Source organism: Chiloscyllium plagiosum, chromosome 20, assembly GCF_004010195.1.
Source record: "Chiloscyllium plagiosum isolate BGI_BamShark_2017 chromosome 20, ASM401019v2, whole genome shotgun sequence".
Classification (NCBI taxonomy): Eukaryota; Metazoa; Chordata; class Chondrichthyes; order Orectolobiformes; family Hemiscylliidae; genus Chiloscyllium; species Chiloscyllium plagiosum.
Window position 1 is genome coordinate 12,649,479 of NC_057729.1, and position 15,566 is coordinate 12,665,044.

Here is a 15,566-nt window from a genome sequence, read left to right on the forward strand (position 1 = left end):
TAAAGTGTTCAGCTAAGGGACAGTGGGGTTGTTTAGTGCGGATGTCCCAGAGATATTCTCTGAAATGATCCACAAGTTGACATCCTGTCTCCCCAATGTAGAGGAGACTCCCTCTTGAACTGTCCTACCTGTCCATCTTCCTTCCCACCTATTTGCTTCGACCTATCATGTTCACCCCCACCTTTATTTACCTATCGCATTCCCAGCTACCTTGCCCCAGCCCCCCCATATATCCCTCAGCCCTCTTGGCCCACAAGCCTCACTCCTGATGAAGGGCCTATGCCCAAAATGTTGACTCTCCTGCGCCTCAGATGCTGCCTGACCGGCTGTACATTTCCAGCACCACACACTTCGACTCTGACCACCAGTGTCTGCAGTCCTCACTTTCTCCTACAGGGACAGAGAGGGTAGACCCACAGAATTCCCAGCTCTTACAATTGTCTAACAAGTTTGAGATTCTATCAGCTTGTCTGGATGAGTTTGAAGGATATGGGAAGAGAGATTTTGGGGAAATGTGCTAATCTTTGTACAGGAAGCCAATCTAGAGGTGGGGGGTGGGGGGGGAGAGGGGGGGAGCGGGAGTTACAAGGAATGTTGTGATAATAGAGGACAGTATAGTGAGGGCCCTGACACTGTTTGTGTCATCAAAAGCATGTGGGTCTAGACGGTTGTGTAGCCTCTCAATGTCAGGATATCTGTTTATTGTTGTAGAATAATCTGAAGTTTCAGGAGGAGGATGCTATCTTTGTGGTCCATGTAGGCACCAATGATTTAAGCTGGTCTAAGGAGGAGATTCTAGACAGTCATAACAAAGAGCATTACATCAAATAAAGAAGCAGAACATCAAAGATCATAATCTGAACTGAATAGTGGGGTCGAGAGATCAAATGTAAGAAGATTAGGTAAATCCAAGGTTTATCTAAGGTGGAAAGTTTTACTATGGGAAGTTTTAGGAGACAGTGAGGTCTGCAGATGCTGGATATCAGAGTTGAGAGTGTGTTGCTGGAAAAGCACAGCAGGTCAGGCAGCACCCGAGGAGCAGGAAAATCGACGTTTCAGGCTGGAGCCCTTCATTAGGAGTGGGAAGTTTTAGCCAATATTTTGAGGAGGGAAAAGTTTTGCAGTAAAGGAGGAAGGATCTAAACAGCTTTCTGCAGTAAAGAATTCCACAGATTGACTACTCTTTGACCAAGAAAAAAATTAATCCTCATTTTTTTTAAACAGGTGACACTTTACTCTGAGGTTATGATGATGGAGAACAACTCCTCAGTATTTGACTGAAAATGTGGTGGACTCAGGTTCAATTGAGACCTTCAAGAAGGTATTGGATGATTATTTGGATAGAAATAGCATACAGGGACATGGGAATAAAGCAGGAGATTGGCAGTGCATAATGATGCTTGTTCGAAGAGCTGGTGCAGAAGGGATTTCTGTACTGTAATAATTCTATGATCCTGTATATATGTGGTGGTGGGCTGGGGGTTGATGAGGGGCTAAAGGGCCTCCCATACTGTAATAATTTGATGATCCTGTAATTAAGTGGTGGTGGTGGGCTGAGGGGTTTATGAAGGGCCTCCTGTACTGTAATAATTCTATGATCCTGTAATTAAGTGGTGGTGGGCTGGGGGGTTTATGAGGGGAAAGACTGCAGCTTAAAATGTCAGTTGGGACAACTTTGGAACTGAAAAGAATGCCACATTGACTTCGTGGGATAATAGAAAATGGTGCTAGTAGAAACTGGAAAAACTGGAGGAAACAAATGGCTGGGAAATTCCTTAAGCTACTTCTGATCCCTGGGAAATCCTTTTTCAGCTTAGTTTGTCTGCAAGTGCTGAGTGTTAGCCAATTAATCATCAATGAAAATAATCCAATTAAGCATTAGGAAATAATATAAAGCTATGGCTGAAAATCATTTAGCCCAGTAATACTAGGTAACCATAGAGAGAAAACTGAAATGTAATGTAAAGTATGAGTTATCTCCTGAGATGAACAATTCAATTGTAGTTTTAATCATGAAAATGCTGTAGATAGTGTTGCTTCAGATTATTACCTGAATATCGATATCAGGATTGATCACAGAAAGATCTTTCGTTCCCAAAGCATTTGTGTGTGTGACTGAGTCATTTGCCAAAGCAGTCAGCCTGATCAAATGGTGATTTTCAATATAATCAGCATAGTCTGAGCAAGGTATTTGTAGAACCACCTTCTCATCTGAAAAAAATTCAATTTGAAAACAAAGAATAAATTAGAAATTTGCCAAAGGTTTTTCAATGGAATAGTCCTTTTTTTGTATTTATGTAAAACAAAATTCCACTATGGAAAAGTGCCACTGAAATAATTAATAGACGGTTGATGAAACTGAAAAATATAATAAAACAGAAAGGTTTTGAGTGAAATTATGGAGATTAAGGCCATGACGTGTGCAAATACCATCACCAGAGACAATTGTTTTTTTTAATTCAGTCATGGGATGAAGGCACCACTAGCTCAGCCAGAATTTGTTGCCCAACCCTAATGGTCTCTAAGAGTTCACCACGTTGCTGTGGATCTGGGCTCACATGTAGGCTAGACCAGGTAGAGATGGCAGTTTCCTTTCCTAAAGAGGTTCATTAGTTTTTTTGGTAATTGGCAATTGATTCATGGTCATCACTTGACTCCTAATTCCAGATTTTTAAAAATTGAATTCAAATTTCACAATGGTGAGATTCAAACCCAAGACCCAGAGCATTGTCTGAGTCTCTGGGTTAATCGTCCGGTGACAATACCACTAGGCCACTGTCTTCTGTTTAATGCATGAGAAGGAGAGATGGGTTGGGCCTGAAAGTGAGAACAAAAGGAGAATTCAGTTTAAAAAACTGAAAATGTGAGCCAAGATTGTACATTGGAGAAGATTGCTAAGATGTGGTGGAATAAGCCTGTAGAGGGTTGTGTAAACAAAGAATTTAAAATTTATGCACTAAGAAATAGAAATTACCAAAGTTTGGGGTGATGGAGGAAATGGATTTATAATGTGAGTGGAAACAACTGGATAAGTTGCAATGTTTGGTAGTTGGAAGTTTAGAAGCAAGATAGGGTATAACAAGATGGACTAGACTAGAAAGCTTAGATTGGAGATGACAAAAACAAAAAAAAATTCAGCAATTTGGAAGGTAAGGTAGGTGTAGAAAAGGAGTGATAATTTACATATATACATAGTTACTCTGGGAATCTTCATATGTACTTTGTCTGCTTTCAATCAGGAAGTTCTGATATGCTTTATAAATGTCTAATCTTGATATCTATGATGAATATCTTAATTGTTCCTGGAAAAGCTTATTACAAACATTTCCATTGTAGAAAGATGAGGTTGGTTGAACATTTGAAGAAATCTACTTTTGATATCATAAATAAACATGTGAATCCTTCAATAAATAGAAATTGCATGAATAAATACTCTCAAAACCACATTTTTTTTACTGTTTTCACTGAATAAAATCCTAAGGTTTATGGTTTCTGGTTACTTTGAGGAAAAAAAGGGCTATTTCATGGATTCCCAGAGTTCCCATCTTGGATTATAGGGACATGCATGAAGACTCCTGTCTGTCACTTTCTGAAAGTGGAAAAAGAAGAGTTTGTCATGACATTCTGGACTAAAAATGATCTGTCTCTGTGCATGTATGTCATTAAAGGTAATCATGAATATGATAGACACCACTCAATTATAAGGGAGCAAATATGAGATTTGAACCAACCAGGTAAAAGTGTGACAGAGATATGCATAGAAATCGAAGTATAATGGATAGAGTATGACGGAGAAACTCAAAAATATGGATTAAATATTTAATTTCACATTCTTCTTAAAGCTGCCATAACCAGTAACTAAATTCTATCATTTAGTAAGCTTGACAATTTAAATAGATTGCATTAGTGAACATCCAATTATATGTTTCTGGTATTGTGGCAGATATGAACAAATTATGGTGAAAAGTCACAGAACTAAAATATTAACTCTTTTTCTCTCCATGAACACTGCCTGACCTGCTGAGTATTTCCACCACTTTCAGACTTTATGATCAAATGGTAAGTGGTTAACTGCTACAAAGAAAAGCAAGATACAAGAGCAATAGTTGTTTGATTACCTCGATTGCCTTGAACAGCAATTTTGTCAAAATGCTTCCCTGCAATTTGGTGCAGTGACCTTCCATTATAATTCATTATTTGAGCATTGAAGTTAAGATTGCAGTACATTGTAGTTGAACTGTTGTTGGAGATGGTTATGCAGACATTAATGTCAGATCCGTTAGTTATTGATTCCTCAGCCTTCACATTGACCAATAATTTTCTTGGGTGCAGAGGAGTATGTCTATTTCTGAGGTCAGCTTCAGAAACAATGGCTCTTTCTTCAAAAGACCCTAATTATGTTGAAAAGTAAGTTAGTTAAAAAAGAAGCATATATAATACAATGGAGTTATTTTTTAATTCTATTTGGATAATTTATCACAATGTATTCCCACTTTAAGTACAGCTGTACAGGCACCTTATTCTAATGGTTGACACTGAGCTATAAAATGCAGTCTGCTATTTAAATCCAGTATCATAAATCTGGATGCATAAAACAGGTATCAAAATATAACTAAGAGCAATACTAATGGTAAAATAAATCATGTTTTAAAAAGTAATATTCCTTACCTTCACGGTATTTGTAATTGTCTGTAATATCTTCACGATCGGGTCTGCCACACTTCTTAGTGCTGATATTCTGACCCACATGTTGTGTTTCAACATGCATCTTTTCTTTTCTGCCATCTCTACATTGGATCCAAGTTACTTGATCTGCATTGACCTCAGCAAAGACAAAGGGAACGTCAAACTTCAAATCCACGAATCCTTCTTTGACTGCTTTGACAGGAGCTGGTCCACAGCAATAAATTCCTATAAAAGGCAAGGAAGTAATTGAGAATCAAATTAAATAAATTTAAATGACTCTTACAAGGATTCATATTTAAGAAAACCTTTCAGGAGCTCTTCCAGTCATCTGAAATCAAAAAATCACAAACTTTTGTTAAAATGCAATTGTTAGCTTCCATTTTTAAACATTTTCTTCCTTTGCCAATCGTATTCCAGATTGATTATCTCATGGTCAAAATTACTGAAACTGAAATGATTAGATTAGGCTAAATAATTTATCCCCAGAAATCTGCCCAGCTGGATTTTTGGGCCAATAAAACAGCCATGCGTAATTCTAGCACTATTAACCTTCGGTGCAATAGCAATTGAGTCATAACTATGAGAAAAGTTGTGAAATGCTTGACAGTGGTTTGTGATAATGGAATTTATCTCGCTACCTTCACTTTTCTCCTGTGGGGTTGGGTCCAATACCTGCCAACCATCATAACCTGCCACCAGATCATTTCGTGCCATCCAACTCTCTATCCAGACATGGAAGTTCCTAAAATGAAGCAACAGGAAACAAAATTTCCAAATGTCTAAAATTCTCTCAAAAATCACTTTGTGTTTAATTAGAAAAATAAGATGATCAGCATCAGTTATAACATTGGAGTTAATGATTATTTAAACTTTCCAATTCATAAAAATAACATTATTAATCTGTACATTATCTCACTGAATGTCAGTGATCACATACTGAATATTCTGCTGTTATAATTTGAAATTTAATTATATTATCTATTACATACACCAATTATCCCCTTTTCATAACAGGCTCTTTAAAGGTCATTATAGACTGATCTACATCTTTGCCTTTGCTGTGAATGTATCCAATGAGCCAGAAATGGTGAAGAAGTGTAGCGGGGCAACAAATGACTGAGGCACAATTAGAGAGTTGTGTCCTTAACACAGCTAGGTTTGGTATAAGAATTGAAAAGAAAGGGAACAACCAAAGATGAACATTAAACTCTAACCTCCTTTAAGACACTTTCAAAAATTAAAATTTGGAACTTCAAACTCATTTATGGTTCAATGTTATACTTTGATAATGCTGAAATGAAGCACCTTGGGACATTTTGCTGTGTTAAAGACACAAAATAAGTGCAACTTTTTATTGAAAACTAATGACTGGCAAAATTGAATGCAAGCATAGGGAAGTTATTTTTCAGTTATTCGGAGCATTAATAAAATTACATCTGGAGTGCTGTGCACTGTACTCGTCACCTTCTTACAAAAGAATGCTAATGTGACGATACTATGGCTTTAAGAGACCTATTTTGTCCTGGTTTTTTATGAAGAAAGGTTGAGCAGTCTGCACAAAGCCATTAAAATAAACAGCTTGTGAGGCCTTTTTTTTTAAAGGTTGGAACACTAGAAGCAGCCTGAATGGGTGGGGGAAGCTCCCACAGAACTAGGAATTTTAGTTTTAGCTTTCTGCAGTTGCTGAGATTTTGAAGCTGGATGTGGAAGCTCTTAGTCCTCTCTGTGTTACAGCTAAAAGCTGGGGTTCTTTTTCTGCTGCTGGCACAATCTATTTTACTGAATTTGCATTTGCCATGGGTGTGTTTATGGGATGTTACTGTTAATGGTTAATTAGATTAGATTACCTACAGTACGGAAACAGGCCCTTTTGCCCAACAAGTCCACACCGACCCTCTGAAGTGTAACCCAGCTAGACCCATTTCCCTCTGACTAATGCACCTAACACTATGGGCAATTCAGCATAGCCAATTCACCTAACCTGCACATCTTTGGACTGTGGGATGAAACCGGAGGCACCCGGAGGAAACCCACACAGACACGGGGAGAATGTGCAAACTCCACACAGACAGTTGCCTGATTAGTTCTCGTTACTATATCTTTTAGTTAAGCCAATTATTTTATTTTTATTTTATCTGTATTTTAACTGGAGTATAAAGTGTGTTTTGTTTAACATCAACTAGTTTGACCAATCAAATTGCATCTAGAATGTAACCTTTAAGATAAGAAAATCTTCTCAATACATATGAGGATGTCTGGTCCATAGCACTAATACTTTGGTAGCAGTTCAGAGAAGATTTATGGGACTAATACATGAAATAAGTGGATTGTCTTATGAGGAAAGGCTAAACAGGCAAGTCTTATGTCCTCTGGAGTTTAGAAGAGTCAGATGACTAATTGAGATATTAAATCCTGAAGAGTCTTGACTGGATGCATGTTGAAAGGATGGTTCTTCTTGTGGGAGAATCTCTTGTGGGTCACAGTTTTAAAAGACAAGGACATACTTTTAAAACAACAGAAACAACGTTTCTCTCAGAATTTTGAGAATCTTTGAAATTTCCTTCTTCAAAAGGATATGCAATCTTTAAATGTTTAAGTATTTTTAAGACAGAGGTAAATAGATTAATGATTACCAAGGGGGATGAAAGAATGTCAAGTTGAGGTTAAAATCAGATGATTTGTTGAATGACAGAGCAGGCTAAAAGGGCTGAGTGGTCTACTTGTTCATTCTTTATATATTAGTGTATATTTTTCCAAAATAATAAAAGAGAAATAATTCATATCTGACTAAATTATATCAAGTTCTACTGCCTGAAGATTGCAATTACTCTAAAATTTTGGAGTAAAAATGTCTAAAAATGTCTACACATTTTTCCCCACTTTTGATTGCCATATTAACTGTCTGCCACCCCCATCTTTACCTCCAAGAAATTAAAAAAATGTATGGAGTTTTCACTCAATGAAATAGGGATTATTGATTCAGGTATTAAGTCTACCTTGCTTTATTTCAACTAACTTAAATTTCGCTAATGTTTTGCTGGTCAATGCCCTCTCCAAGCTCCGGTCTTTTCCAGGGTCTATCTGCTGCTGATGTAACTCCGGCATTCAACCTTTGATCCCTTGCATTCCTCCCAGATTGCCATAACCTTGGATATTCTAAATACATCCCTCAATCAGATCCTTACTCTGTATCGAAGATTTTTTAAAGTAGCCCTGAAACACCTTCAAGCAGTTCTGATCTACCACGCCTCTTTCCTCCTGTTAGTTTCTTTATGGATTGCTACCAACTTGATTAGCTCTCTCAGAACTCCTTAATTGAAATTCTCCAATCCCAGCAAATCCTAAACAAAGTCACCAATTACATTTGTTGTAACTGGGATTATGTTTCATTATCTTTCCTCGTGCCCTCTGTAATTGGTGATGTGGTCAAACATCAAATTTTAATGTTGTTACTCCATTCTCCTGCTCATCAGCACAATGCTCGTTCAATCAAAGATTTCCAGTATCTCTGTTTTGTTTGTTAATTAATTCTCATTTGACCCTTTGACCTTACCCAATGATTGCTCAAGCAATCATCCTTCGAGAGAAACCTCTTTCCCAGTTCTGCAACTTGGCAGTCATGCACAGATTCATTCCTGGACTTCTCATTCATGATACCGAGTTAGCATATAACTCAATGGATGGCATATTTCTCACAGGTCAGTAAGTGAGAAAATTATGTTCTCCAGGAGGAAGACCTCCAGGGACCCAGCCATTCACTTCATGAGGTACATCTCTAGAAAATAATTGGCAATTTTTCTTTCAAATGGCCAGTGATTGGGACTGGTTCTCATTCTGTTTCTCCCTAAGTGGGTGGTATTTAGGATAGAGTTTATTTGTCCTGAACTGGCCTCTACTTGCAGATTTAGATTTAAGTGTACAGGTCAGATCCTGCACACTTGTGGCAGGCCCCCACTGGAAGGGGGATGTAGTCTGTTCGATCTGCTACAATAGTGATGGTCCTGGATTGGTCTGGCTGCTGTCAAAACAGAATCTTTATTTCTGAATAAAGGTGGGCATTGAAAAAAAAGATTAATCTGTCTTTTCTCTTTCATGGTGCTGATACAATCTACTGTGTGTTTTTTGTTTTCTCTTAACGGCTAAAATTTGCATTTTTGATACTGATTTAACTCACCAGATGCTATCACCTGGGCCTCCAAGGTCTCTCCCATATTCATCACACACTTTATCGATTGTTAAATTCCCATTGCTGTCATGAGCAGAATTAAAGTTTGTGACAACACGAGTTGGAATTCCTAAGCATCTCAAAACTAAGAAATAACAAAAAGAAATATTTCATTACAACTGAATGAACACATGTCTATACATAACACTGTGGCAGGATCTGATACTTGAGCAAACTGCCAGCATTCAAATCAGGATTTAATACTTTGAGATGCATTTTAAAAACATTTGTTTCATGAAAATATTTTTCACTATCAATACCCCACAATTTGAAAAACACTGAGTATGCCACAGGACACTGAGGTACTTACAGTTTTAATGTAGTTAAAAATCACACAACACTAGGTTATAGTCCAACAGGTTTATTTGGAAGTACTAACTTTCAGTGCATTGCTCCTTCATCAGCTAGCTAGCTTTTTAACTTTGTCCACCCAAGTCCAACACCGGCACCTCCACATCATGTTTTAATGTAGGGTTACATAGCAACTAATTGGTACACTACAATCCTTCACAATCAGCAATGAGTTGTATGCCAACATAATTTGATACTGCTTATCAGAACATCAGGTGAAGTTCCTGCTTTTCTTTCTGAAAAATCATTTACATCAAGTTTGAGTTGGCAGTCTTGGTCCTCATGGACTTTAATGGCATGTTAGTACCATACCTGCAAGCAGGACTCGAAGGTCTTCTGACTGATGTTTCTGGGTGGCAGCCAGTTAGGAGGACCCCTCTGAGGTTAATGTCTGATGGGACAAACAGGCTGAAGGAGCATTCAAATCCTGATTGAAGAGTGATATCAAAGGACAAACCAACAGCAAGCACAGGGACATTTTAGACACTGGCTGTATTGGGTCAAAAGAAGGTAGAGATACGCACCAAAAGGGAACAGGGCAGTCTAAAGATTCATGTAACAGCACTTTAATGCTGGAAATCGCAAAGGCATGGAGTTCCATCCAAGGATGCCAGGAGGCTGACAGTTAGCCTCATCAAACAGTCATGACAAAGGTTTGCGCAGGAAATGAGCAGCCACAATGTGGTGCATGAATGGAGGAGCGACTTTCAAGATAACACATGAAATTGCCCTCCTTCTGCCATCTCCAGGGGATTTAAAAGATCCCAAGAAAACATTTTGAAGAAAAGCAGGGGAATTCTTCCTGGAGTCATTAATCACTGTTAATTGTGGGAGCTTACTGTGGGACAAACTAGTTACTGTGTTTCCTGCATTACAACAGTGACTACACTTCACTTGTACTTTGTTGAATAAAATGAGCTTTGAGACATCTGGCACACGACAAAACACCATATAACTGCAAGGCTTTCTATCTTCTCTTTTGGGATCAGCACGGAAATGCCTCAACTGACTATCTTGCCAATTGTTATTGACTCTCTTAAAGTTTGCCGAAATTGTTGCTAAGGAATTTATGGGTAACTATTTCAGTGTTCTGTATTTCTGTAACACTGCTAAAACACAGTCAGCTCAAGGTGTTTCATTATCATTTCGTGTCAATCACATATTTCAGGAGACTGGGAGTTTGCTCTAATAATGCATTCTTTGAAAAAACATCATGCTAAATTTTAATCTAGGTTTAATATTTGTTCTTTGCAATAGCTGTACTTTAAAAAGTTGCTTCTATAATTAAAATAGTTATACAAAAATATATGCATTTTTGTTCTGCATTGCGTTCTCCATGGTTTAATATTTCCTCAGTTTCAGTTTAACTGGACTTAGCGGAAATGCTGGTTGATTTCCATCGTAGACATACAGGATAATTTAAACTCATGGATGTTTACAACACATATCTGCACCAGTCAAAAAATATCTGATTGCTCTAATCTCCTTTTCCAATTTTTGGCCCATAGTCCTGGACGATATGGCAACTAAGTGGATATCTAATACAGCTTAAATGTTTCAACTGAACCTCCCCCCCTCCCCCCCCCTTTCAGGTAGTGAGCTCCAGATTCCCACTACCCTCTGAGTGAAAAGAAACTCTCCTCAGCTCTTCCACGAAGGGAAAAAGTACTTTTCTATTCAATCTACCTATGCCCCATATAATCCAATACTATCAGGGCCCCTCTGAAGCTTTGTTGCACCAAGAAAAACAACCCCAGCTTATCCAATCTTTTTCCATAGTTCAAACCCTCCAGCCCAAACAGCATCCTAGAAAATACCCAGTGCACCCTGTCCAATGCAATCACATTTTTCCTATAAGATGATGACCAGAATTGCAAATAATACTCCAGTTGTGGTCTAGTCAACATTTTATACAACTACGGTGCAACTTCCTTCCTCTTGTATAAAAGAAAAAACAGTAAATCTTCTGAAATCGTAAATCGCTAATTTATCTATCGTGCCAAAACATAAGTAAAAAGAAAAATAAGCATCTACAGGCAAAAATCGCATATCCATGATATTTTTAACAATGTTAGCCTATTGTAATGAGCTCTGAACTCATGAATTTCATCATCCATAGAGATTCTCAGGAATGGAAACCTCATGCTGCGGAACGATGTGTTTATTGCAAATGCTTTCTTAACACTCTTACCCTGCTACCTTCAGGGATTTATGGATGTACGCACTAAGGTTCCTTGGATCTTCAATACTTTCCCAGAGCCCTACTATTCATAATGTAATCCCTAGCCTTGAGAGCTCATTCCAAATACAGTATCTCTCACTTGTCTGGATTGAATGACATCTGCCTCTCCTCTACCAACCTTGTTGAGTCCAGTGGCACCCTCCTGTAGTTTTCAGCTATCTTTCTCACTATTTACCAATTTTTGTGCCATATTGCTTTTAGATTAGATTATTTTTAGATTTAGATTACTTACAGTGTGGAAACAGGCCCTTCGGCCCATCAAGTCCACACTGCCCCGCCGGAGCGCAACCCACCCATACCCCTACATTTACCCCTTACCTAACACTACGGGCAATTTAGCATGGCCAATTCACCTGACCTGCACATCTTTGGACTGTGGGAGGAAACCAGAGCACCCGGAGGAAACCCACGCAGACACGGGGAGAACGTGCAAACTCCACACAGTCGCCTGAGGCGGGAATTCTTGATTATCTCCCCAACCTTTAAGACCAAACAACAAACAGCAACCAGCCTGCAAACTGAGCCTTGTGAAACACCACTGGAAACAAAATTCCAGTCACAGAAAATCCCCCAAACCTTCTACTTTCTGTCCCTCAGCCAATTTTCAATCCAACATGCCATTTTGCCTTGGATCCCATTGACTCTTCCTTTTGAAGCAGTCTGCCATGAAGGACTTTTATCAAAAGTCTTGCTCAGGTCTATGTAGACCTAATCAGATGCATTACCCACAACACTTTGTAACAAATCCATGCTGACTATCCCCGACTAATCTGTATCTCTCTCAGTGCAGGTATATTCTATCCCTTCAGAATTCTTTCTAGTAGCTTTCCCACCACCGAAGTTATCTGACTGGCCTGTAATTTCTTGGTCCATCCTTCCTTCCTTTTTTAATAATGAAACAAATTTAGAATCCACCAGTCTTCTGGCAACTCTCCTGTGTCCAGAGAAGATTTGAAAATTACTGCAAGGCCCTGATATTTCCTCTCTTGACTCCCTCAACTTCTGAGGTATATATTATTTAGCCTGCAGATTTATCGACTCCCTCAACTTCTGAGGTATATATTATTTAGCCTGCAGATTTATCCTAAATCCACTGGCATTCCTCTCAATCCATGTTACTTTCTTCCAATGTTCTCAGGATGTCTATCCTAGCACCAACCTTTTCCATTGAGAAGACTAACAAAAATATTCATAGAAGACTTTGTGCCACATCTGGCGAGTCCATACAGATTACCTCCAATGGTGCTTAATGGGCTTTACTCCTACTCTAGTTATTCTTTTGCTCTTTATATATTGAAGAAGCCTCTTTGGTTTTTCCTTTATTTTACCCACTAATGCTTTCTTATGCATTCCCTTCGCTTTCCTAATTACCTTTTTGTGTTTCCCTCTGTACTTATACTTCTCTGTGGATTCTGCCCGATATAGCTCTCAATATCAGCCATAAAACTCTCCTTTTCTCTTAATCCTAAATTTGATCAAAATCCTTGATTTCATTCCTAAAATCAATGGCGAAATGATCTACTCTTGTTCCTATAGTTCCTATGTTTATATCCCTTACAATCCAATGTACTTCAATCTTGGTTCTACCCTTTGCTTTTACTGGAACATATTTACCATGTACTTTCAATGTTTCCTCTTTGAATTACCGTGTTGTTCTCAATGTCCAACTGAAGCACTGGTCTATTAGTTTTATCATATTATCATTATAACATGCACGCATCGTACTGCAGAAAAAAATAAATAATAGGAATAAAGTGTAGAAAGTTCAAGGAAGGGTTGCTGAATGGCTAAATATTTCACAGAGCTTCAGTAAGTTGAACTGAATGAACCTTCCCTATGTGCCATCTATTTCTGTAGGGGTTTAGTTGCTGCAGCTTTAATTGAATTGTACATCATTACTGGGAAGATGTATAGAAAGTCTTGTCAGGCAGCGTAAATCACCATTCACAAGGTTTCTCTGAGATTTTCCATCTAATGGGAGGCTACTTGCTTCAATCTAGATTGACATAATAATTGCATAAAAACAAGGGTGTTTTCTACATCAGTGTAATTCTAGTCCAATAAGAAAGAAGACATTGTTGGACTTGGTTCTTGAAAATGAGTTGCCCAAATATATTGTGACCTTTTTATTCACTTGTGGGAAATGAGTACTCACTGGCTGATCAGCATTTATTGCTTGACCTTATTTGTCCTCAAAAAGGTGGTTTTGAGGTCCCTCCTTAAACTGCTGCAGTCCATCTGCTGTGTCAATAGGCAACATTTAAGAGAAAGTAGTTATTGTATCATAAGATTTAGCTTGCTATGGATTGTTAGGTTGATTCCCAAGACAAGCAATTTCAGGTATGTAGAAAGATTGGGATAGTTCTCCTTTGAGCAGTGAATGTTGAGACTGGTATAGAAGAGCTATTCAAATTCATGAGGGTTCTGCCTTAGTATGGAGAAACTATGGCCAAAGATCAAGAATCAAAGGACATTGACTTCATATAATCAGTAAAAGAAGTAATAGTGTTTCTGAATGTGAAGTTCTTCTTTGAAAATCTTTTTGATTTTTAAATCTTCCCTTGAATATTAATTTCACATATGAAGACATATGTTAAGGGCTATTGTGCTTGTAATTCCAGAGCTGCTTCATGATACTGGTCATAAAATAACCCCACAATAAAAACTTCTAAAACATTTTTTATCATAAACATAATACGTAAGTATGTCTAAGCAGCTGAATGGGTTAGGAAATATCTTGAAAACTTTGTAGGAAATTTTTCAATGCATCAGAATGTAGATACTTAGAACTGTTGAATTTCAGAATAAATTCCCTATTACACTTTGCACTTTGTACCTGTGCAAGCAACTGCTGCAAACACCCAGCACTGCCCATACTGAACTTTCCGACAACCACGATCGTTCCATTCTGTAAGGATGGCAACACTTCCATTCCAATTCCACGGGCATGTCCCTCCACAATATGGTGCACTCCATCTGCCTTCAAGTATGCCTTTGTCATCACAACAATTTACCTGGAAAAGTTGGAACAGTGAATCTGTATTAACACAGTTGTGTAGGTTTTATTCCTGAAACTATCAATAAAATTACATGAAAAGTTGAGTTAGCATCAAAGAAATAAAATCATAAATAAATGTATTAGAAGCAAAGAAATAAGGCACGATGCGTGAATAAGAGGCCGAATGAAAAGTGTCCAGAACGAATAGCAGTGCTTTTGATTTGTAAGTAACTCATTGGAGTCTCTGGATAACTCAAACAAGACTAAATACTAGTAATTGTGAATTTCTTTCCCTTTTCCTGCATGGTGACTTATATGAAGTGACTTTAAAATTAACAGCTGCCAGATTACGTATTGCAATGTCTCACACACAGCAATGAGATAATGACAAGATCATCTCTTTTTAATGATGGTGATGAAAGGATAAGTATTGGTCAGATCATCAAGGAGAACCATTCTCCTTTTCTCCCCTCAAAATAGTACTATTGGTTCACTTACATTCTTTTGAGTGGGAAGAGAATTATTTCTTCATTGAATGTTTCATTTGAAAGGCAACATTTCCAATATGCCATATTCCAAAAGTCACTTTAAACCGAATGCTCAAATCTCAGAATAGATCTTGAAGCAGAACTCTCTGCCTCAGAACTGAGAGTATTGCAGATTGATCCAAGGCTGATATTTTATGCAGTTATGGAAAAGGCTGCATAAGTGAATGGAACATGTTCAGCAAGGTTTGCAATCTTTAATATAAGGTGTGGTCATAGAGTCATAGAGATGTACAGCATGGAAACAGACCCTTGGGCCAACCCATCCATGTCGACCAGATATCCCAACCCAATCTAGTCCCACCTGCCAGCACCCGGCCCATATCCCTCCAAACCCTTCCTATTCATTTACCCATCCAAATGCCTCTTAAATGTTGCAATTGTACCAGCCTCCACAACATCCTCTGGCAGCTCATTCCATACACCTACCACCCACTGCATGAAAAAGTTGCCCCTTAGGTCTCTTTTATATCTTTCCCCTCTCACCCTAAACCTATGCCCTCTAGTCCTGGACTCCCC

The 15,566-nt window shown here is 38.2% G+C and overlaps 1 protein-coding gene across 5 annotated transcripts in view; it reads right to left on the reverse strand.

Annotated features, from left to right (window-relative positions):
- LOC122560029 (protein-glutamine gamma-glutamyltransferase 2-like) overlaps positions 1–15,566 on the reverse strand; it is a 48,487-nt gene that overhangs the window by 10,755 nt on the left and 22,166 nt on the right. For all 5 annotated transcript variants that reach the window (XM_043710191.1, XM_043710193.1, XM_043710192.1 and 2 more), the window contains 6 exons: positions 14,341–14,518; positions 8,861–8,996; positions 5,325–5,428; positions 4,669–4,911; positions 4,119–4,391; positions 2,051–2,211 (listed from right to left, as the gene is read on the reverse strand). In XM_043710191.1, coding sequence (XP_043566126.1) covers positions 2,051–2,211; positions 4,119–4,391; positions 4,669–4,911; positions 5,325–5,428; positions 8,861–8,996; positions 14,341–14,518 — 1,095 coding nt within the window. The remainder of the gene's footprint in view (positions 1–2,050; positions 2,212–4,118; positions 4,392–4,668; positions 4,912–5,324; positions 5,429–8,860; positions 8,997–14,340; positions 14,519–15,566) is intronic.